The sequence below is a fragment of the Phalaenopsis equestris genome, unplaced genomic scaffold (genome assembly GCF_001263595.1).
Source record: "Phalaenopsis equestris unplaced genomic scaffold, ASM126359v1 Scaffold000251, whole genome shotgun sequence".
Taxonomy (NCBI): Eukaryota; Viridiplantae; Streptophyta; class Magnoliopsida; order Asparagales; family Orchidaceae; genus Phalaenopsis; species Phalaenopsis equestris.
Genome location: NW_018164693.1, coordinates 931,288 through 951,559, shown reverse-complemented (window position 1 = coordinate 951,559; position 20,272 = coordinate 931,288). Strand labels below are relative to the sequence as shown.

The window sequence follows — 20,272 nt, the reverse complement described above, 5'->3', positions numbered from 1 at the left end:
GGAGAAGGGGACGCGAGGGAAGCAGCGAGGAATGACCTTAGGGTAGACGCGGGGAAGCAGCGGGAAATCACCAAGGGTAGACGCGGGGTAAAGGGTAAAAGTTATGGAGGAAAGCGGGAGACGCGATGGTAATGCCGCTGCCCGCTTTCACTCCGCTTCCGCCGCCAGAATGCCCGAAGTCGCGAACCAAACAGGTGACTTTCACGAAAAGCTGCGTGTAATAACCGCGCCGCGCCTAAAAAGCGCTCCCAAACAGACCCTATATGGGCTGAGATTTAAATATTATTCTTTATATCAAAATACTCATTTAAATATAATTTAATATATATATTTATTTTTTTAAATTTTAATTGATTATTAATCTTTATAGCATTGTAGTATTGCAGTGAATTAAATTATTAAAAATAATACTCAACAATTAGATATATATATATATATATATATATATACAAATTAATGTAATTTACCTACCAAGTTTATATAAATAAAAAAATAATTTTATGCCATAGCTAATAAACACAAAAATGTGCGATATAAAATTTCCCATACGCGCAGATTTTGAAGTCGGATATTGACTATTTTGCATCTTCACGGCCGTGAGGAGGTACTGTGCTTCCGGATGAAGAAAACGCAGAGAGATGTATCATCTGATAAGACCGGAAGAAATTTCTTCATTTTCATCTAAAAATGGGCGAATGATTTAAATAACCAGCTGTTTCCCTTGCTGTCTGAATCCCATTTGCTTTTCTTCTTGTTCACCCTGCCAGCGGACCTCTTCTTCTGCCTCGATTTCTTGCTTCGAAGCACAGATCTAGGTCTTGCATTTGGGGGAGTGAAGAGTTCTAGTTCTCTCATGATTAGCAGTGAGGGTGGGAGGGTGGCTAGGGTTTGAAACGGGAGCCATGGGTGGGGTGCCATCGACCCCACGGCGTGGAGCGCGTCCGGCCGACACCGCGGAGGAACTTATCGCCATGTTTGTTGGTGAGAAGTCCTACCCGATCTCCTCCGAGTTTTGGAAGAAGCTGCTCGAGCTCCCACACACTTTTCAATGGCCGCAGGAGCGAGTGGAACAGGCATGCCAGACCTTCTGTGAGTGCTCGATTTTCTCCTTCTCCTTGTTGTTGAGTCTGTAATGGATCTAGTGCTCTGAGTTTTCTGAATGATATTCGTCTATTTGATTCATCGGCTTGTTGAGACGTTAAATGGGTACCGGCATTGTTGATTGTTATGTTCAGTGTCATGTTTTTATTACTGGCGTGGTGCTTTCTGAAGATGAATGGTGCCTTCTGAAAATGGATGTGGCGAAATTGTGTTCTGCATATGCGTGCTTGAATTATGGGAATTCCGTGGTTGTGCTTATGCGGAATGCTAAAATCATTTGTATTGTATAGAGCGTTATTTCAATGATAGTTTCGTTGATCCTTACTAAATCTCTCTGAGTGGGATCTCTAATCTAAATTCAATTTTTCTCTCTTAATTTTTTTTTGGGGTATTTACACGAATTGTTGGGAGCTTCAGAAGCAGATTTCCTCCCTGGGAACTCTCTTAAATTCAGTTTTATATCTATAATATGTCAAAATCCTTCGGAATGGTCGGTCCGGAAGAAGTGAAAAGAATCATTTATGTGTGCTAATCGACGATATTAGACAATCGTTTGGATCTCTAATTTATATTCAACTTTTTTCCCATTAATTCTTCTTACTTTTTAAACAATCTTCAAAATCTGTTGTATGTCTATAAAATATCAAGCTCCTTCTGAATGGTTGGCCTGGAAAAAGCTTAAAGGAACATTTACGTTTGCTATATTCATGATTTTACCGCACCCTGTTATTTCTTGATTAATTGCTGACTAAGTTATTGTTGTTATTCTCTTGGAGCTCATTTTACAATCCTCTTTGATATTTTCCTAAGAAAAGCAGGACCTGTCTGCAAACGTTGCCATACTCCTGCATTGCACATGATCTACAATTTTACCATCTTTGGTTTAGGAGAAGCTCTACCTAAATAATCAGAGAAAACTGCAGGACAAAGTGAAAGACGTTTATATACTATTTTGAGCATATTTACTTTTGATGAGATTGTTTTATACTTGAATTGCAAGAACGCTTATTAAGTATATCCACACCTTGTATCTTTCTATCTAACTATAATATAATTGAAGTGTCGGACATCTAAGATTTGAATTCCAAATTTTAGTGTGTGGAAGTATAATTGATTATTTTTTTCTTAATGAAAACTTGTAGGAAGTTATTGTTGTACTTATCTCTTATGCAACTTCTCTTTAGAAGTCAGCTACTTTAGGGAAACTAGACATACGTAACATTACGTGGTTGGTATCTTTTCTGCTTTGCCTCCACATTTGATGGTACCTTTAATCTTGGCATTGAAATCGTTTTGCTCAATGCTTCGTTGACTTATAGACATAAAACCTACATAGTTCTTACATAAAAAATAATTATAAAAAGAACATGTAACTGCTGGGCCCAATGAAGTTCCGAGTCGTCGTTTACTTAATAATTATGTCAATTAATTGATGATTGAGATTTTTTTTTTTTGGTAAAAAAAATGTGGCTTGTATTTCAGCAATCTTATTTTGCTTTCCAGCAAGGTGGTATAAACAAAATTAGTTGTGCATAAAGTGTTGTTCGATTGTTTGCCTTGAAAACAAATGTCTCTATGGCAAATTTGTAACTGTACTTGTTGTTCTCTCAGGTTGTAAAACATGTCAGGAGCATGTTGTGGATGGATAACACACTAACTTGTGCTCTTTTTTTTTTCATTTTTTTTCTTGTTTCTTATTTCAAGATTTCTAGGTCACTTCTTTAGGTTATAATCTTTGCCCTTATTTATCATCCGCTTGTGCCATCCTGGAGTATTTTTTACTCTTCCATGTACAATTTGATATCTTTTTAAATCCACAAGCGTATTATTCAAGTAGAAGTAATTGAACAAAAATTGTGTTAAAGGCCCATATGAGTAACTTATGTTGGGTTTTAAAGGTTTTTGTAGAGTTTAAAATACAAGGTGATTTTCAAGTTTAACTACATCCAAATAAATTATAGAATTTAGAAATTTCATCTTTTTTTTATTTCATGTTTGCAACTTCAAGCTACCTAGTAAGCTCTCACTGTATTATAGGTTAATGGGCCAATATTGGTAACTTATATTTAGGCTTATCATGTTAGGCTCATCATGATTGCATGAGGTTTATAAATAAGGATAAATTCTATGTTTTGAAAGCTTGCTATTTTGATATCTCTATGAATGACAATGATTTTTATTATACATAAAATGTAGTATGCTTGAATCTGTTGAAAGAATGCTTATAATTGACATGGAAAGATGTGTTGGCTCTTTGAGTTGCTAATAAAAATGTAATTTCAACTTCAAATTCTTGTAGTTTATTCTTCCTCAAATTCTGCAATGATAAGAGTGACCAATGAAAAACAATGCTGGGCTTCTCAATTCTATAAGTATAAAGTTTTCATTTTCAACTGTCACGGCTATTTGATGTGGTTGCTTTTCTAATATCTTTGCAGTGAAGAATAATTATCACACCAGACATCTGGCAAAGATTTTGATTCACATGGTGTTGTCTTTGCAAGAATCTTTGTCAGCCACATCTGGATCCTCTACTCATTCAAAAGCTATGAATGCAGCATACATATCGTCTGTATTTCTCAAATACATCATTGAAAATGGAAAAAGTGGTACTTTTGAAGAGCTTTATCTCATCCTTTCTGAAATTGACATGGACAAGGATGTTCTCCTCATGGGTATATTGTTTCTTTTAAATCTATTGTTTATGCCATTTTGGTTTTTCCATGTCGTTTGATTCAAAAAAATGGCATCAGCTAGTTTTATATTGATCGGGTTGTCTCATTCATTTCATGATGCACAATTCTATTTCCATCCACCTCCTCGATTTTAGGAGACATTTAACATTATCAAAGTTACATTTCTGTTTGATCAGATAATGTCCATGACCTATTGCTTGAACTTTTGAGGCTTACATATTGCTTTCTCTTATGTAGGGCAGAGCATAGAGAATTTTGTTATGCAAGGGGTGCTTAATTTCATTGGTAAATCAGATCCTAGGTACATTTCTTGTATATTTGGAATTCATTTATATCCCACTGATTTCTTATTTTCCTTCTGATTTGTTGTCGCAATTTTGGTGCAAGTGCACATTCATACATCCTCCATCATGAATTGCTGAACTTTATTCTGGTGGCAATGTCAACTCTGCTACGTTCAGGGCCATGTCTAGGGCCAAAAGGTGTGCACCGTTTCATTGATGCTGCAATGAGTCAGGTGATACTGGAATGATATATCTTTTGTTTTGAGAGTGTTAGATGGATGAAAATTCCTGTGCAAATTAGATAGTCTTAACTTTATCATGCAGGATGGTGACATTGTGGCTTCTGTAGTACGCAGACTATTGTTGAATTTTATCGGTAGATCGAGCATGCCTTTTAGCAGCCATTATACCATCTATTCTAATGGAAACCAATCTGGAGTTTTGCAAAGGGTTGGCTCTGCAGCTGGTATGTTTTATTTGTAAAAGTAATTTTTCTACTCTGTCCTGTTTGGGTATTTTTAGGACAAGCTGGTATTACACATTTGATGAAACATAAAGATCTTACAAGGTTAATATAACTCTAATTACACGTTACATTCTTGGATGTTGTGACCACACATTTATCTTTAAAGGAAAAATGCTATAAGCTCCATCTTCCCAATTTTATGTTTTATTTTCTTTCTTTTGTAAGAGTCGGATGCTCTTATGATTGCATCACATTTCTAATCGAGTAGGATAAACTTAGTTTTAATAAAGTTTGATTTGGAGTGGTTGGAGCCATATTTGAACTATTCATCTCTTAAGTAGATTGGAAATGGGACTAGTCATTGCATCTTAGGTTTGGCTGATTTTTCTTTGTATTTTTATTGTTGTTCGCAATAAAACTATAATCTATAGTTTTGTGTTTTCCACCTTGCATTTGTCTCTGTGTCAATGCTCGAAAGCTTACTTCAAGCATTATTTTATCTTAAGAAAAATCAGGGCTGGTCAGATTGCATAACTCTAGAATAGAACATACCTGAAGTTGAAGGGGCTTGTGCCATAAATCGATGAAGAAAGCTGGAACAACCTTTTTGGAACTTTTAATTTCTGCAATTATAGTCCAATTTGCTCCACCGTTGTTATGATTAATGTTATTTCTTAATTTATGAATAGTTTTACTTTTACATGTTGATCTACATAACATCTGCTAGTCTTTTGTTGTAAGATGCTTTTCAGTATAATGAAGTAAAACTCTTAAACATTTAAGGCAATTTGTAGTCTTACTAGAGTTTTCTTAGGAACACCAAAGCTGAGTGTGTCCATACTTGAGTACTCCCAAAATAGGTAACCAGTTTAGGAAGCTATGCTAAGAAAACAAAAACACGATGCTTGTGAGGCTTAAGCAAATATAATTTGATCGAAGAGCTTTAACGATATGATAAATGATATTTGAACGATACACCAATAAAAAGATTGAAACTGTGTGCCATACATGCCAAATTGTTGTCTTGGAGTCTATATTTTGAAATATCAATTAGAACAAATTGCTACATGGTGGGAGCCAATATTAGCATCCTATTTTTTTTGGTGAATGATTTTGGGCTATTATATAATGCCACTGACGAGGACATCAATTACTTATTTCGGGGAGATTAGATCACTTGAGTGTGTAGTGAAATACAACTCTTGTGCTGAGGCACATTTTAGTGTAGCACTTGTTTCATCATAAGCTCTTACATTGAGCTCATCCATATTAGAGCACTCTAAGGAGGATGCAAGATATACCGAGAGGATAAAATTGTAAGTCATGCAAGTATAAGGTAAATAATATTTGGATGGATGAGAATTCAACCAGATGGATGAGCATCTCAATTATGAAATTTAACTTTGGTGATATGGCACAAATTTGATTGTTGCGCTGTATCGCTTTAGGTTAGCTTACAACAAGATATTAACATAACTGATAGGTTTTGAGAGTAATGAACTATAACAGGATTATGTTACAAACTTGATATTAGTGAGCTATGGAACACTTCTGTTATCCATGAATTTTAGTATAAGATGGTTTTTTTTTTTATATTTGTGTTTAGTCTAGCTAGCAACATTATAGATGGTTAACTTTACCAAAATTGTCCTTAGGATGACATAGTGAGGTTTATGGTATTATTAAGTGTAATTCATATTTATGTCTCTCAATTTGGACTAAGGTAGAATCATATCTAATAATCTAAAATGCTACACGTTATTTCTAAAATTTTAGCAAGTTTCTTGCATATTCTTTTAAAAATGCTCCAACTAGAAGGCTTCTTGCACTCCTTTCACCTCCCCTCTTTATAAAAGTTGCGTGGGCAACCTCTCTTTAAGCTATTCTTTAACATTCATAGACACTCTTCAAAATAAACATGAAGAACAAAGGGTAAAATTGCACCTATAATATATGAGTGGATATTTATCGGTAGCTAAAAATAATATTGAATGAGTTGGAAGGTAAATGTGTACATCTAATGAAACATGGATAGAAGTTATGCAAAATAAATTGCATGGGTGGATACTTGTGGGTAGCTAAAATAAAGATAGAGTGATTAAGGAGGTAAAGTTGAGATCAAATGAAAGCATGGATAACAATTATGCAAAACAAAATATCATGGATTAGGATTGGCTTCTTATTCAAAATTTAAAAGGAATAAAGGCATATTAATGATTCATAAAGGTGAAGCTAAATATTTTGGATTAGTCAATTGATGATGAACACTGTCATTGCCTCGTCCCAAGTCCCAGATGCAAAAAGTGTAGGGTTGCTCTGGGTAGTGGACATCCAACGTAAAATTTTCATAAAAAAATCATGAAATAAAATGGGAAATGAATATATATCTGTGATAAGATTGGTGTAGCTTCAGTGGTAGACAAGACTGGAAAAAGTCATCTTAGATGGTCACATTAAACGATCCTGTTTGGAGAGTAGATGTTTTAGATTCGATTTATGTTAAGAAAGACAGAGTTATACCTAAAAATATTTAGTCATATTGTATAAAGGTGATCTTAATCTATTAGAATTAAATGAAAATATGGCACTCAATTGGACGCAATGCAGAAAAAGAATTCATGTAGCTGACCTTACGTAGTGGGATTAAAGGCTTGTTGTTGTTGTTGTAGTCAATTGATGACGATGATTTCTGCAGCTCGTTTGACACTTAGCACCTAGCCACCTTAAAAAAATTTCATGGTCAACAATTCTTATGATACCCTCTTTAATCACATTTACTTGGCAATCTCCAAAATTGCTTAGTTTGAAATGTATTGATTTTAACCGAACTTAAACATCACACATACACGTTCACACACATCAACTTGAGGGAGGGAGAAAGAGAAAGGGTTATGGGGTGGTGTACAGCTAGGAAATTATGATTATTTTATTTGAAGCAAGGAATGTAGGATTCCACAATTAACCTTATAAGATGTTATGAATTTGAATTCGTTTGAACAAATGCATACAATTCAACATGTAAATTATCAGTTTTGATAATCCAAAATTGTACTTATTCTTAATTCATGCATTTTCAAGTTAAAGAAGAATTAAGGAAATGTATTTACTGCTCATTATGGTGAACTCTTTTTATGATGCAATCTAGTTGAGTAGAAGAGTATTATGCTATTGAAAGGTGTGAAGGCTTTTAGATATTTCGGGTCTATTGTTCAAAGTGTTGGTGACATAGATGGGGATGTTATTAATAGAATTCAAGGTAGTTGGTTGAAGTGGAGGAATGCTTCGGGCCCATTCTGTGATATAAAACTACTTCCTGAACTGAAAGGAAAATTTTATAAGATGGTGGTGAGACAATGATTTATGGCGCAGAATGTTGGCCTTTAGAAGAGAAGCATAAAACTAAGTTAAATGTTGTCGAGATGAGAATGCTTAGGTGGATGAATGGCATGGCTTTATGGCTTTACACTTAGAGACAAAATGCGAAATGAATATATCTGTGATAAGGTTGGTGTAGCTCCAGTGGCAAACAAATTTAGAGAGTCGTCTTAGATGGTTTGGTCTCACTAAACGTCTGCCATCTGATCATCTAGTTAGGAGAGTAGACGTTTTAGATTCGACTTATGTTAAGAAAGGCAGAGGTAGGCCTCGAATGACTTGGTCATATTGTATAAAAAATGATCTTAATTTATTAGAATTAAATGCAAATATGACACTCAATAGGATGCAATGGAGAAAAAGAATTCTTGTAGCCGACCCCACTTAGTGGGATAAAGACTTGTTGTCGTTGTTGTTATTATTGTGAGTATTATGCTATTGATGTTATTCTCATTCTGTGGTTTAGGCTCATAATTCTTTTCAATTCTTGTTGCAGCAAATATAGTGCTACTTCCTTACTACACATTCAATTATCTAGTCAGTTCAAGTGGTGAAGGTCCAAGGAGCCCATTAGCCGATATCAGTTTACATGTTTTGCTCATTCTCGTTCATTATAGGACGTATGTTACACTGGATCCGTCAATGACAATAACTGATGCCGAACATGTTGATTCTGAATTTTGCCTGAAACAAGGATCTTGTTTTTATGACAATCCTTACTCCAAGGCATTAAACAGTGCCAGTGATATTGAATGTAAGGAATGTTGCTATTCTTGCAAATGCTTAGTTCATATCAATGATAATGTTGCCTTTACCTTTACATTTTCTTGTAGTTAATCGTGCTGATATTGAGGGCAATGCACACGGTGAGTCTCTTGTGAGATTGCCTTTTGCATCCTTGTTTGATACCATTGGGCTGTAAGTTATCCAAAACTAGTTTATCTAATTTTTTTGCTACTTTACATATTGTTTTAATTCTTCTGAAATATAATTTAATTGATGATACTTTTTAAAAGTATCAAATTGGTATATGTTCTCCCTTTAAGTATCTTGGGACACTATCCTTCCATCTCCTATTAGCAATTCTTGCGAAATTGGTAGCATGTACTAAATTTGTTTATATTTGATAGGTTTTTGTTCGATGAAAGTGCTGTCTTGCTGCTCTATTCTTTTGTGCATGGGAACTTTGCTTTTCTAGAATACATTTTGGTGCGAACTGATTTGGATATACTGGTATGCTTTTTTTTTTATGAGCCTAATAACCCTTGATAAGATCTTGTTGAGTTATCTCTTGCACCAAAAAAATTTAAATGCAAGCTAATTTTTTAACAACTAGAAGACTGCTCGAGTTTGATTGTATTACTGATGGCAACTTTATTTTTTTACGTCGAAAGCATAGCAACTCTGCTTTGGAAGGCAATTTAGCTGCATCTGAATTTTTTCAACATTTATTTATTCCTCTTAGATATATAAATCTTTAGGTGTAAAGGGTGGCTTTGTTTGAAAAATCAGGTTTATGGAAATATCAAAGAGCATTGATCTTATTAGTTGGTGGTTTATTGACAGCTGCTGCCCATTTTGGAAACACTTTATAATGCTTCAAAGAGGACGCCCAATCAGATATATATGCTATTAATTATTCTTCTCATTCTAAGCCAGGATTCTTCATTCAATGCCAGCATTCATAAACTGGTATTATTCGGTTGATTTTCAATTAGCCCTTCCACTTATACTTCTATTAAATTTATCCGTCCTTCAGATACTTCCTAGTGTGCCATGGTATGAGGAACGCTTAGTGCATCATACATCTCTTGGATCTTTGATGGTTTTAGTTCTCATTAGAACTGTTAAGTATAATCTCTCCAAGCTAAGGGTAATTCTTGCCACTCTTTCTGTTGTTTGCTCATTTACTCATTAATTTTGCAATAAAATTTTGATGAATGTTAGAATGACTAACCATGTTCTATAATTATACATCTATTTTTTTATTTTTATGAAACATCCTGCACTTAAAACTTTTAAACTCGAATTTGTTAGAACTAGGAACAGATGTTCTTCTTTGTATTTACTTTTGTATAATTACTGCTTGTTTCATCAATGAGGCTTTTAGATAGCCATTATGAACAAAAGTAGTATTGTTTGATGCTTTGGAGCTTATTTCTATGTTTATTTAAATTGTTAACATGTAAGTTGTAACAATGATTTGGTGATGTAATTAATACTGAAGGATGTGAAATTTTTGATAATGTCTTCTACTTTGTATCCGTAGCCACTTGTCATAGTATAAGATACTTCATATTGACTCAGCTCTTGTAACATGTAACTAAGCGTGTGTGACTTCTAGCAGAAGTTACTGTACTGACAACATGTTAACCCGTATTTTCATTTTTTTTTTCTGAACTGTTTCATGTTTTACCAATATTTTGGATGATTGAAAGAGAGATTTTCCGGTTTTTACTCAATTTAATGCCATATATATGAATTTCCTTGTACGATGAAGGTAAAAAGTATTATCGGTGAAGATCAATTATCCAAATGATTGGCGGATATGAGTGTAGGCTGGTAACATATTTTTCATTTTTTATATGTTCAAATATTTGAAATTTATACTTCTAAACACTTGTGGAATTTGCATATTTTGTAATTATCATTTTTCAAAAAGCACTCTGACACTTGATTTGTTAGGCTGGAGTGCAGACAAATATAAGATGATCTCATCATAATCTTAATCGTCGTCATCAGCCATTTATATCTTCTCAGCTATTTTCTTACGAACGTTTGTTGTTGTTATTCCTGGTTTCCATGCATTTGGTGCAAATCTTATTTCAAACAGTTTCTGAACCAGGAATCATAGGCAATGAACAGTAATTGGCACAGGAAGCGAAACTGAACCAGACAAACGTCAGAGAAAACGATTAGTTCTATAAATTGGATCATCACCATAGGCATTTTACAATTGAAATATTAAAATAAACTATTTAAATGATTCCAACTAAAGTAGCATCAATGCTCGCAGTGGCAATTTGCAATAAGTTCTATTAAAATGCTGTGTCTTGTATTCAATTTGAATTTTTTTATTAAAATTTTTGTATTGTTTAATTTAAAAGCAAAAGTTTTTATATTTAAGTTTTTAAATTCTCAAGTGCTTGTCAGGATGTCTATCTTCATACAAACTGTCTGGCCATTTTAGCCAATATGGCTCCTCATGCACTCAGATTATCTTCATATGCATCCCAGAGGCTCGTTAGCCTTTTTGACATGCTCGCGCGAAAGTACGTGCTTTTTGTCACTTCTGTGTTGTGTCTTTGGAAAATTTACATTTTCCAGTATGATTTCATAGAGATTTTGTGATTTGATGATGCAATGCTGCAGTGAAATTGTTTTAGAGGCTTTGATTTCCTATAATATTCCAGGTACACAAAATTAGTTGAAATAAAGAATGATAAAGGTCTCAATGTTTCTATCGGCCAAGCCGGAGGAGGAATGATAGCCGAGGATATGGTAATTTTGCCTTATTTTAAGTTATTCTGTAAAGAAAATTTGATCCATACAACAATCCTTTTCTGTCTGTATGTTTTAAATCTTATTATTCCTTATTGACTGGAATTTAAAATTAATTGCAGTCATCAGATCTTTATATTTACGCTGAATTTTTAAGAATTGTGCTGGAAATTTTAAATGCCATCCTCACGTATGCTTTGCCACAGAATCCAGAGGTATGTTCTTCGTCAACAAGTCCTTGCCTTTTGTGATTTCTATGAGGTGCCAAAACCCTTGTTTTCATGCATTGCTTATTACAGGTTGTGTATGCTATAATGCACAGACAGGAGGTGTTTCAACCCTTCAAAAATCACCCGAAATTCCATGAATTGCTTGAAAACGTGTATACAGTATGTTATATTTTTCTATATAAATTTCTTAAATCTTAAACATTTTTTTTTCTCTGATTCATATGGAGTTTGCCTTGTTTAAGTTGTTAATTTTTTCAATTATTTTGATGTTAGGTACTGGATTTCTTTAACAGTCGCATGGACATGCAGCAAACGGATGGTGAGTGGTCTGTGGAAAAAGTCCTTTCGGTCATCATCATAAATTGCCGCTCATGGCATGGCGATGGGATGAAGGTATGTGTAAGCTCCTAGGCATTATTTCAAATTGAACTTCTTTGTGTTCTAAAGACGCTTATTTGTTTTACCATAATATTTTCTAATTAGATACTGAAACTTTAACAGATTTTTACTCAACTGCGCTTTACATATGAGCAAGAGAGTCATCCCGAGGAGTTCTTCATTCCATATGTATGGCGATTAATTTTGGGACACAGGTGATCATACTGATATTATAATTCACTAATTATGGATGAGAGATTTTGTGCATCAAAGCAACAAAATGGCTCTTTTTTTTTTCCTTAAAATTTCATAAATATAGCCGTTAAAAAAGCTCGTTATAAGTATTCGTCTTGGCTTGATCTTGACTACCTTTTATAAGCTCATGTATTTAGTGAGTTGAAAATGAATGAGCTTTATTTTAATTGTCTTTGTTTTGGTAGCAGTTTGATTGTATTTCTATATAAATTCAAATATGCACATATATACATTTGTGCATGTACATTAATTTGTTTAAGCCTGTGTATGAGCATGAATATATGTGTGTGTATATATATATATATATATATATATATTTATTTTTATATGTACAGATATTTATATTTGTATGGATATACTTACATTTTTGTGGGGGCATACAAGTTTTTAATTTATATCTAATTTTCAAGGTAACATTATTTTTGCGCTCAACTCTTGTTTGACTCATTAAGTTAATGACCATAAAAAATAAAAATAAATATAAAAACAGAAAAATAAAAAAATAAAAAAATAAAAAAAACTTTTAGCCTAATTTGTGCGTGGCTTGATTACAACCCCATGTTGACCTCATTTTTAGTGAGGTTTTAATAGTTTTTCACAAGAATGAGGAGGTTTAATCCCACAATATTTTTATTTTCATTTGTTGACCTCATTTTTAGTGAGGTCTTAGTTTCCTATTCCCAGAACCCAAAATCTAGCTCTAGGAGTTCCTTGTTGACCATCTTAGTAGACTAGTAATGAAACCCACCTCCCGTAGAACTTCAAACCACTTCTTGACTCATTCTTGTGAAGAACTCGCATGAGTGGTTCCAAGCATTCAACTTCTAGTTGCAAGGGATAAGGACCAACATGTAGAGGGTCCGAAAATGAGTTCTTACAGGATCAGACAACCTTAGGTGAACCTTCTGTGACTAACAACACACTCGCTACACCACGCACGAAGCTGACACATTTTGGCCTGATTGTCGGTGAACTCGCCCGGATGACTCCAGATGATGAACCAGACCACACAGATGGGTCCGAGACGTCAACTTTAGCTAGAGAGGACACACATATCACCATGGTTATGCATTTGCATAAATGACACGAAAATTGATGCACATTTTTTTATTATCGGTGCACGGGCTCGAGCTCAAACCAGGTTCAACTCGAGTTCGATTCGGACTAAACTCGAGTTGAATAAGAGTTAAACAATTTTGAATTTTGAATTTCCAAATTTCAAATTTTCAAATTTCAAATTTCAAATGAAATATTTAATCCAGCTTTAATGAAATTTAATTAGGAGATGTGTTATGCCGAATAAACTCTTCTGTTAAAGGAAACAAATTAAATCCTCGTCAATCGCTTCAAGTAACGGCTCTCGAGCCCGCTACTTTCATTAATTTGACCCCGCTTTTATTCTAGAGGGGACACTCGCCTTCTTCCCCCCCTCTCGACACGATTCAGGACCCTCTGCACCGAAAACTCCTCATTCGCTCCTGCCCTCTTCACCGAGAGCCTTCCTCGCTCGAGGCACGATTCAACTCCCGGTTCCCTCCCGCTCGGCTCGCGTCTCTTGCTCGACTTCCTCGCGTTAGATCCCGCACGACAGAAAGAACCGAGCGTTCGACTCCTTGCTGCGTCGAAGAACTTTGCCCGATCCCGCTCGCATGCTCATCCCTTTCGGGAGCAAAAAAGCTGCCGCTTGGTCCTAGCTCCTCTTCTGCGAACAAAAGCTCTCGACCGAACTCCCTCTTCCTCTGCTCGATTAGGTTCCCCTCGCTTGCCAGCTCTCTCTCTCTCTCCCGATCGACTTTGCTCGATTCAACTCCCATTCGGCTCTTCCCGCTCGATCCCGCGAGCTCTTCCGCACGCAGAAGAAGCCCTGCTCGATTGCTCGAGCTTGCGTCCTCCCTCCTTGATCGACAGAACCCCCCCGCTCCTCTATCCCGCTCGCCTCGTCTCCTCTGGACGGAAGCAGCCCTAAACAGACTCCTCTCTTTCTCTCGACCAGGATCACTCGGCTGACCCTCCCTCACACGCATTGGAGGTAGGAGGAACTCTGAGCTTCTTCGAGCTTCTTAAACGTCTGGAGCACAGAACCTTAGCAATTACAGTAATTGGGTAACAAAATTTTGTTTTATTCCTATACTTGCTCATTTTATTTATACAATATAGTTGGGAAGATTTACGTACATACCCCATTGAATTCACTTGTGGCATTTTATTTAGGTTGAAGATCTGCACACAAGATTTAAATATTTCAATTACGGGAAATTTATATACATACCATATAACCCTCATGTATTTACATATCCAGCACCCAAGTCTTAGAATTAACTTGTATGTCAATCATATGTACTTGTATGCCTATTACCTAAGCTTTGTTTTACATACATGTCACTCAATTGCTATGTGCTTACATATCTATCACATTGGACGTGCATATCATACAATGCTTATATTCTCTGCATATATGGAACCTAAGCTTTATGGTTACACCACTTTGATCTTTAATTCTACGTAAGAGGTACTTCTATTTCTTAATGTGAAATATATCTTTTCATGCTTAGGATTTATATGCTATTTTGGAAATAATTTGGGCACCATTTTGGAGCAATTTCGGCACTGTTTTGGGGTGTTTTTGTTTGCTGATTTAGAGAGGCTTACACAATGTTTTGAGGCGAATTCAAGGTATGATTTTTATATACTGTTTTGGAGCCAATTTAGGTGCCAATTTGAGCTGATTTTGGGCACTGTTTTGGAGCCACTATAGGTGCTGTGATCGCTGTTTTGGAGTCACTTTATGTGTCGATTCGGGCTGATTTTGTGCACTGTCTTGGAACAAACTTAAGCACTCTTCTCGAGAGTCTATTTAATTATAGTTGTTGAAAAATTTTAAACGTTTTTAGGTTGATTCACTTATTATTTCCTCTTTTGATTTGTTAGTTTTGAAAGTGGATCAACCTTTTCTTGTCGTTTATTTTAGTATTTTTGTTAAATTGTTAAGTAAAAAATTGAGATTTTTTATTTAATTATTTGGAAGACACTTAGAAATATTTAAAAATTAGTTGAAAAACACTTAATTGAGGGTGAAATATCTTGAATCACTATAAGCACAAGTTAAAGCATAGACTTATTAGATTTTAGGAGTACATTCTAGGTGAGAGTCATCCATCTAATTCTCAGCATAAACTTTCTAGATTTTAGGAACACACCCTAGGTGAGAGTCCATCCACCTAATTCTCAGCATAGACTTCCTAGATTTTAGGAACACACCCTAGGTGAGCGTTCATCCACTTAATTTTTGAATGAATAACGAAACTTGACACTTGACCCTGATTCACAAACTGATTAAGACGTCAGACATGAAAATGCACCGAGACGTAGTTCATGTTTCCTTAATTAAATCAACAGTGAAATTCCCACAATGACTTAACCTATAATAAAATCCAGTGCACTAGGATTTGAGCTTGGATTTTATACTCAAATCCTTCTGGCAATTGGGGAAATTTGTTAATGCCACACATGAATCATCGAGCTAGGATAAGTCTAGGGTCTAAGTGACGTGGGCGATGACGACATTGCTTATGCGTGCTTAAACGAGGGATATGAAGTGAGATTATTAGAATAATATCTCCTCTCTCAAGGATCTTAAATACGGGAGAGGGAATGATCCATGATACTATTCGCTGATTCTTGGTGAGATCGTTGCCCCCGACACTCTTAGGTTGTCAGTAGTTTTAACACGATTAGTGTGCTAGCTTGTGGACTATACGACTTTACAAAATATTTACAAAAATAAAATAAGAATTTCTTTTGCATGCTAAAAAGAACTCTGCATAAAAAAAAGAATTAAACAACTTTTGCATGAAAATCAAAGAATTTTTCTATGAAAATTTATAAAGGTCAACGGCTAATCACTTGTATTGAGGTTAAGAACTGCATTATGTAGATTATCGGACTGATAACTCTTGTTCAAGATCGGGAAACACTCCAGCTCCGAGCCCCCACTTTTACCAATGTCTTGCACCCAATCCTGATTTTCCATAGGTGGCTAAGGGTTTCTTTTGCTTGTGATTTTTACGATTCGTTTTTCTGACTTTTGTGCTGGATTTTCTCACATTGTTTAATTTTCTTGCAAGTTTATTTAAATTTGCTACAAATCTTACTGTGCACGCAACACGAAGAACGCAACAGTAACAAATGCCCAAGTACACTTTTACAGTTTATCTACAACATTTTATTTTACTGCATTTTACTTTTCAAGTGCCTTTTACTTACCTGTAATTTGGTTATTCTACATGTAAAATCAAAATCGAAATGAAACAAAATCAAATATTGACACCGAAATTGTGAAACATGAATCACCAATCTCAAACACTTAAACCTTGGAGCCATCACATCGACAAGAAATTTGGAGCAACTTCGTGGGCAACACGACATGGAGCTTGGAGCGGACTACAGGTGGAGGTGGTCGTCATTCTACAACAGCAAAATGAGTCTACACCAACTAAACTTTCCTAGTTTAAACAACTCATATGACTTCGAGGTAACTCGCCTAGTGCGACGTAATTTCTCACCCTATTTTAGGCTGGTTGTGCAGTGTAAGTTTTAATTGGCTTTAGGTTCTAAGATTGTTGTTCGTTACAACGTAAACTCTCTTATCTCTGCGGGCTATTTGCATAATCAGATATTATGCAAATGTAAGTCTCAAATAATAATAAAATTGACGGGATTCAATATTCAAATTACGTCTTCTCCAAAACACAACCACACAGTAGGATAGTCTGGGAAGTTGTTGAGGTTTCTCCTCAGAATCTATGACATCCCTTATCTGTTCCTTTCTTTGGACTTGAAATAACTGTTCATATTTGAGCTACTCCCATTTAGTTTTCCACGTCATAACGTGAAAGCCCAAACTTTGAAATCTTGAAAACTAGTACCTCTGATTATTATCGAGAGTTTTTTCAAGTGACTCCAGCCATTTGAGATGTAATTAACTATAGGGGTTTGTTTCTATAGGGAACTTGGAACCCAGATAAAATAAATCCTATCTAATCTTTGTATTAGATAGGGAAACTTGTCAGTCACACATAAAATGTTCGCAAATCAAATGAATTTCACAAATCTCTTAATTTGCAGGATTGAGTCTATCGCCGATGTCTACACTTATTTTTCGGGAACGTGTAGTATTCGCGGTATCGGACACGATTATGCAACTATTGGACGAATGAGATCCATGTGGTCTCATTTTTTTTTTCGAAAATTAAAACATACTACTTTCAAAACCCAAACTATATATCTCTTTTATTAAATTAAATCTCAAAAATTATTTTGATTTTCATATTTTCAAATCTATCAAAAAGTTGACCGACACCCCATTCACGCATATGTTCCCTCTATAAGCTTTTTTGAGACTAGCTATAGCTTTTCAAGGCCACTGCCATTATCAGTTTAAATTATGGCACTGTGTTGTAGAAAAAAGTAAGTAAAAATATAATTTAAGGAAATTTACGTACCTAGCACATAATTCTTGTGTTTTTACATATGAAACACCTGAACTTTCAAATTTACAGTTTTATAACACTTGTGAGCATAAACTTATGTAACATTTAAGATTTGGGTGTCATGTTTATAAATATGAAAGTTTAGATGTTAGGCTTGCAAAATACTTAACGATTGTGTGGTATGTATGTAAATGCCCCTTATCTATATTTTTGATCCTCACTATTGAAGCAGTCATGTAATTGGAGTTATTTCATGCTTATTATTTCACTTAACTTTTTTATTGTATTTCTTGTAACTTGATTGTATTTCTCTTGGTATTTCACTTGGTCTTTCACTTTGTATTTCACTTGTTGTTGTTGTTGTATTGTATTTCTTGTAACTTGATTTATTCAAATTGACTCCTGTTATTTTTTGAACCAGTTTTACATTCAACACGGACGCTATCAATTTGTTTCCAGTGGACAAACCTGCAATCGTGAGTATTATTTGGCAATTCGTTTTATTTTATATTAAAAATAATAAATTAACATTGTATTAGTTATAACATCAATTACATTCATGTAATGGCATTTATTGCATTCCATTAAAATTATTTTAGATAAATTATAAATTTATGGGGTTATGATTTTAAACTAGTATGATGTCCATGTAATTTTTATGACACAGTGAAGGGAAATTTACGTGCTTACCGAACAGTTGTAATATATTTACATATCTAACTCCCAAAGTGTTATCAGTAACTTTAGGATTCATGAAAGATGTATTTCACTTTTCGAAAGTAATTAATAGTGGTATTTTTATTTGATGTTAAAGATTTAAGTGCTATGAATATAAATATGAAAATTCAGATGTAAGATGTGTAAATACATAGGAATTGTGTTTTATATAGGTAAATACCATAATAATGAAAAGTTTTACCTTCTAGTATGTAAATTACATACGTATGACATCTTTACTTCTCTGAACCTCTTCAGGATAAATCTGCTGGTGAGGAAGCTGGTTCGGTCTAAATCTTTGGATATATTACCCCGCGCTCTACCCAAAAAAATAAATAAATAAATAAAATAAAGGTATTCTTTCTTTCCATGTGTTAAATATTATTTCCTTTTTTTAGTGTCGTAACCTTACAGATAAATTGAGTGTAAAGGCTGTGCAGTTTTAATAAAAGGTTAATATTTGTTGGTTCCATGGTTGCTTTGAACTCTACAGAGGTATTTGAGCGTAGTATTTTGTTTGGCAAATTTACTTATATACCACACAATTCTCATATATGCCATTTTAGTGCATGAATTTATGCCATTTTTTAAAAATTTAGTGCTAATTGTATTTTCAATATGATATGATGTGAAATATGAAAATTTAGGTGTTAGATAAATAGTTGCATAAGAATGAATTGTGTGGCATGCATGTAAATGCCTTGTATGCTCTTTTATTTCATATATTTATGTCATTTTTTGAGGCCGTCGAATTGTTGGCCATCGGTGAAATTCAATGAATTTTATGTGAATTTTGATAAGGAAAAGCTTGATAAACATAGTGGAGAATATTTTGATATTTAATTGCGAGAGTAATATATGAAATTATGGCTAGAGTTTGTTGCTTGATTAACTATTTAAATTTTATTAATTATTTGAATGTTTTTAAGTTGTGTCCATCCTCACTCCTTTCTCTTAATTCACGTTCATTTATGAACTTCGAGATGGCGCGAGTCTAAGCTCAATTGTTCACAACAGTTTTAGAACGGTATTGTGTATTAAAAAAAAATGTTGCAATGTGTGAGGAAAATTGATCAAAATTAAAGCTGGTTTATCGTTTAGGGTTTTTTTTCATTTTTTTATTTCATAAGAATTTGTGCATGCAATGCGTTTATATATTTCAGTTGTCCATCACAACTAGCTTTCAAAGGTAGATTCACCTCACCAAATTGCCCACCCACGCCCCTCTTTGAACAAATATTAATCACGAGACCTTTGTCGACATTTAATTTATAATTTTATCACTTTTGTGCTCTCCCCTATATATATATATATATTATTATCAACATTTAGCTATTATATTTAAATATTCTTTTCCAACAAAAGAAAACATAAAATAAATGGTAATCTACTTCTCCCGCATTCTCATTGATACAACGTAAACAAATTTGTTAAATAATAATTGAATGAAAATTTCATTTAAATATGTTCATTTAAAAAAATTATTTATATTATTTAAATATTTAAATTTAAGTGCTCGACTATCTTTACTACAAGAATAATGGTTGGAAGATTGGCTGGTGACATTGAGAAATTATTGCATCAGGTGTCTTGATGTAAAATTGTATCATGTGACAATTAAGGCCCACCTAACACAGTTCGGGCCCGAATTGTCACGTGTCATCCTATTATTAGACATCTTGATACAATATTTTTTTCCTTTGACAGAGTAGGAGAGGAGGCGCAAGAAAATGAAGCTAACCACGTTAATGCATAGTCATAGATGTAAATGTAATATTAA

General features: G+C 34.4%; 1 protein-coding gene across 2 annotated transcripts; it reads left to right on the top strand.

Annotated features, from left to right (window-relative positions):
- Window positions 1-547: 547 nt before the first annotated feature.
- Window positions 548-18,962, top strand: LOC110024236 (dymeclin). 2 transcript variants are annotated; one of them, XM_020724084.1, is made up of 18 exons: window positions 549-1,089; window positions 3,540-3,776; window positions 4,035-4,098; window positions 4,185-4,314; window positions 4,406-4,547; window positions 8,419-8,676; window positions 8,756-8,840; window positions 9,053-9,155; window positions 9,489-9,614; window positions 9,682-9,795; window positions 11,076-11,194; window positions 11,336-11,423; window positions 11,546-11,638; window positions 11,723-11,812; window positions 11,927-12,046; window positions 12,155-12,246; window positions 18,197-18,251; window positions 18,751-18,962. In XM_020724084.1, exons 1-18 carry the CDS (start codon window positions 903-905, stop codon window positions 18,784-18,786), a joined length of 2,139 nt encoding a protein of 712 aa, XP_020579743.1. In that variant the 5' UTR covers window positions 549-902; the 3' UTR covers window positions 18,787-18,962. The 2 variants fall into 2 exon arrangements, with proteins under 2 accessions (XP_020579744.1, XP_020579743.1); XM_020724085.1 differs by lacking the exons at window positions 9,489-9,614; window positions 9,682-9,795 and having other exon boundaries at window positions 548-1,089.
- Window positions 18,963-20,272: the final 1,310 nt, after the last annotated feature.

What these genes read in the sequence shown, in the direction of transcription:
- LOC110024236 (XM_020724084.1), top strand. Translation starts at nt 903, where the DNA reads ATGGGTGGGGTGCCATCGACCCCACGGCGTGGAGCGCGTCCGGCCGAC. An exon ending in GAATGATAGCCGAGGATATG is followed by an intron (nt 11,424 to 11,545) that starts GTAATTTTGCCT and finishes AATTAATTGCAG; the next exon opens with TCATCAGATCTTTATATTTA. An exon ending in CTTTGCCACAGAATCCAGAG is followed by an intron (nt 11,639 to 11,722) that starts GTATGTTCTTCG and finishes TGCTTATTACAG; the next exon opens with GTTGTGTATGCTATAATGCA.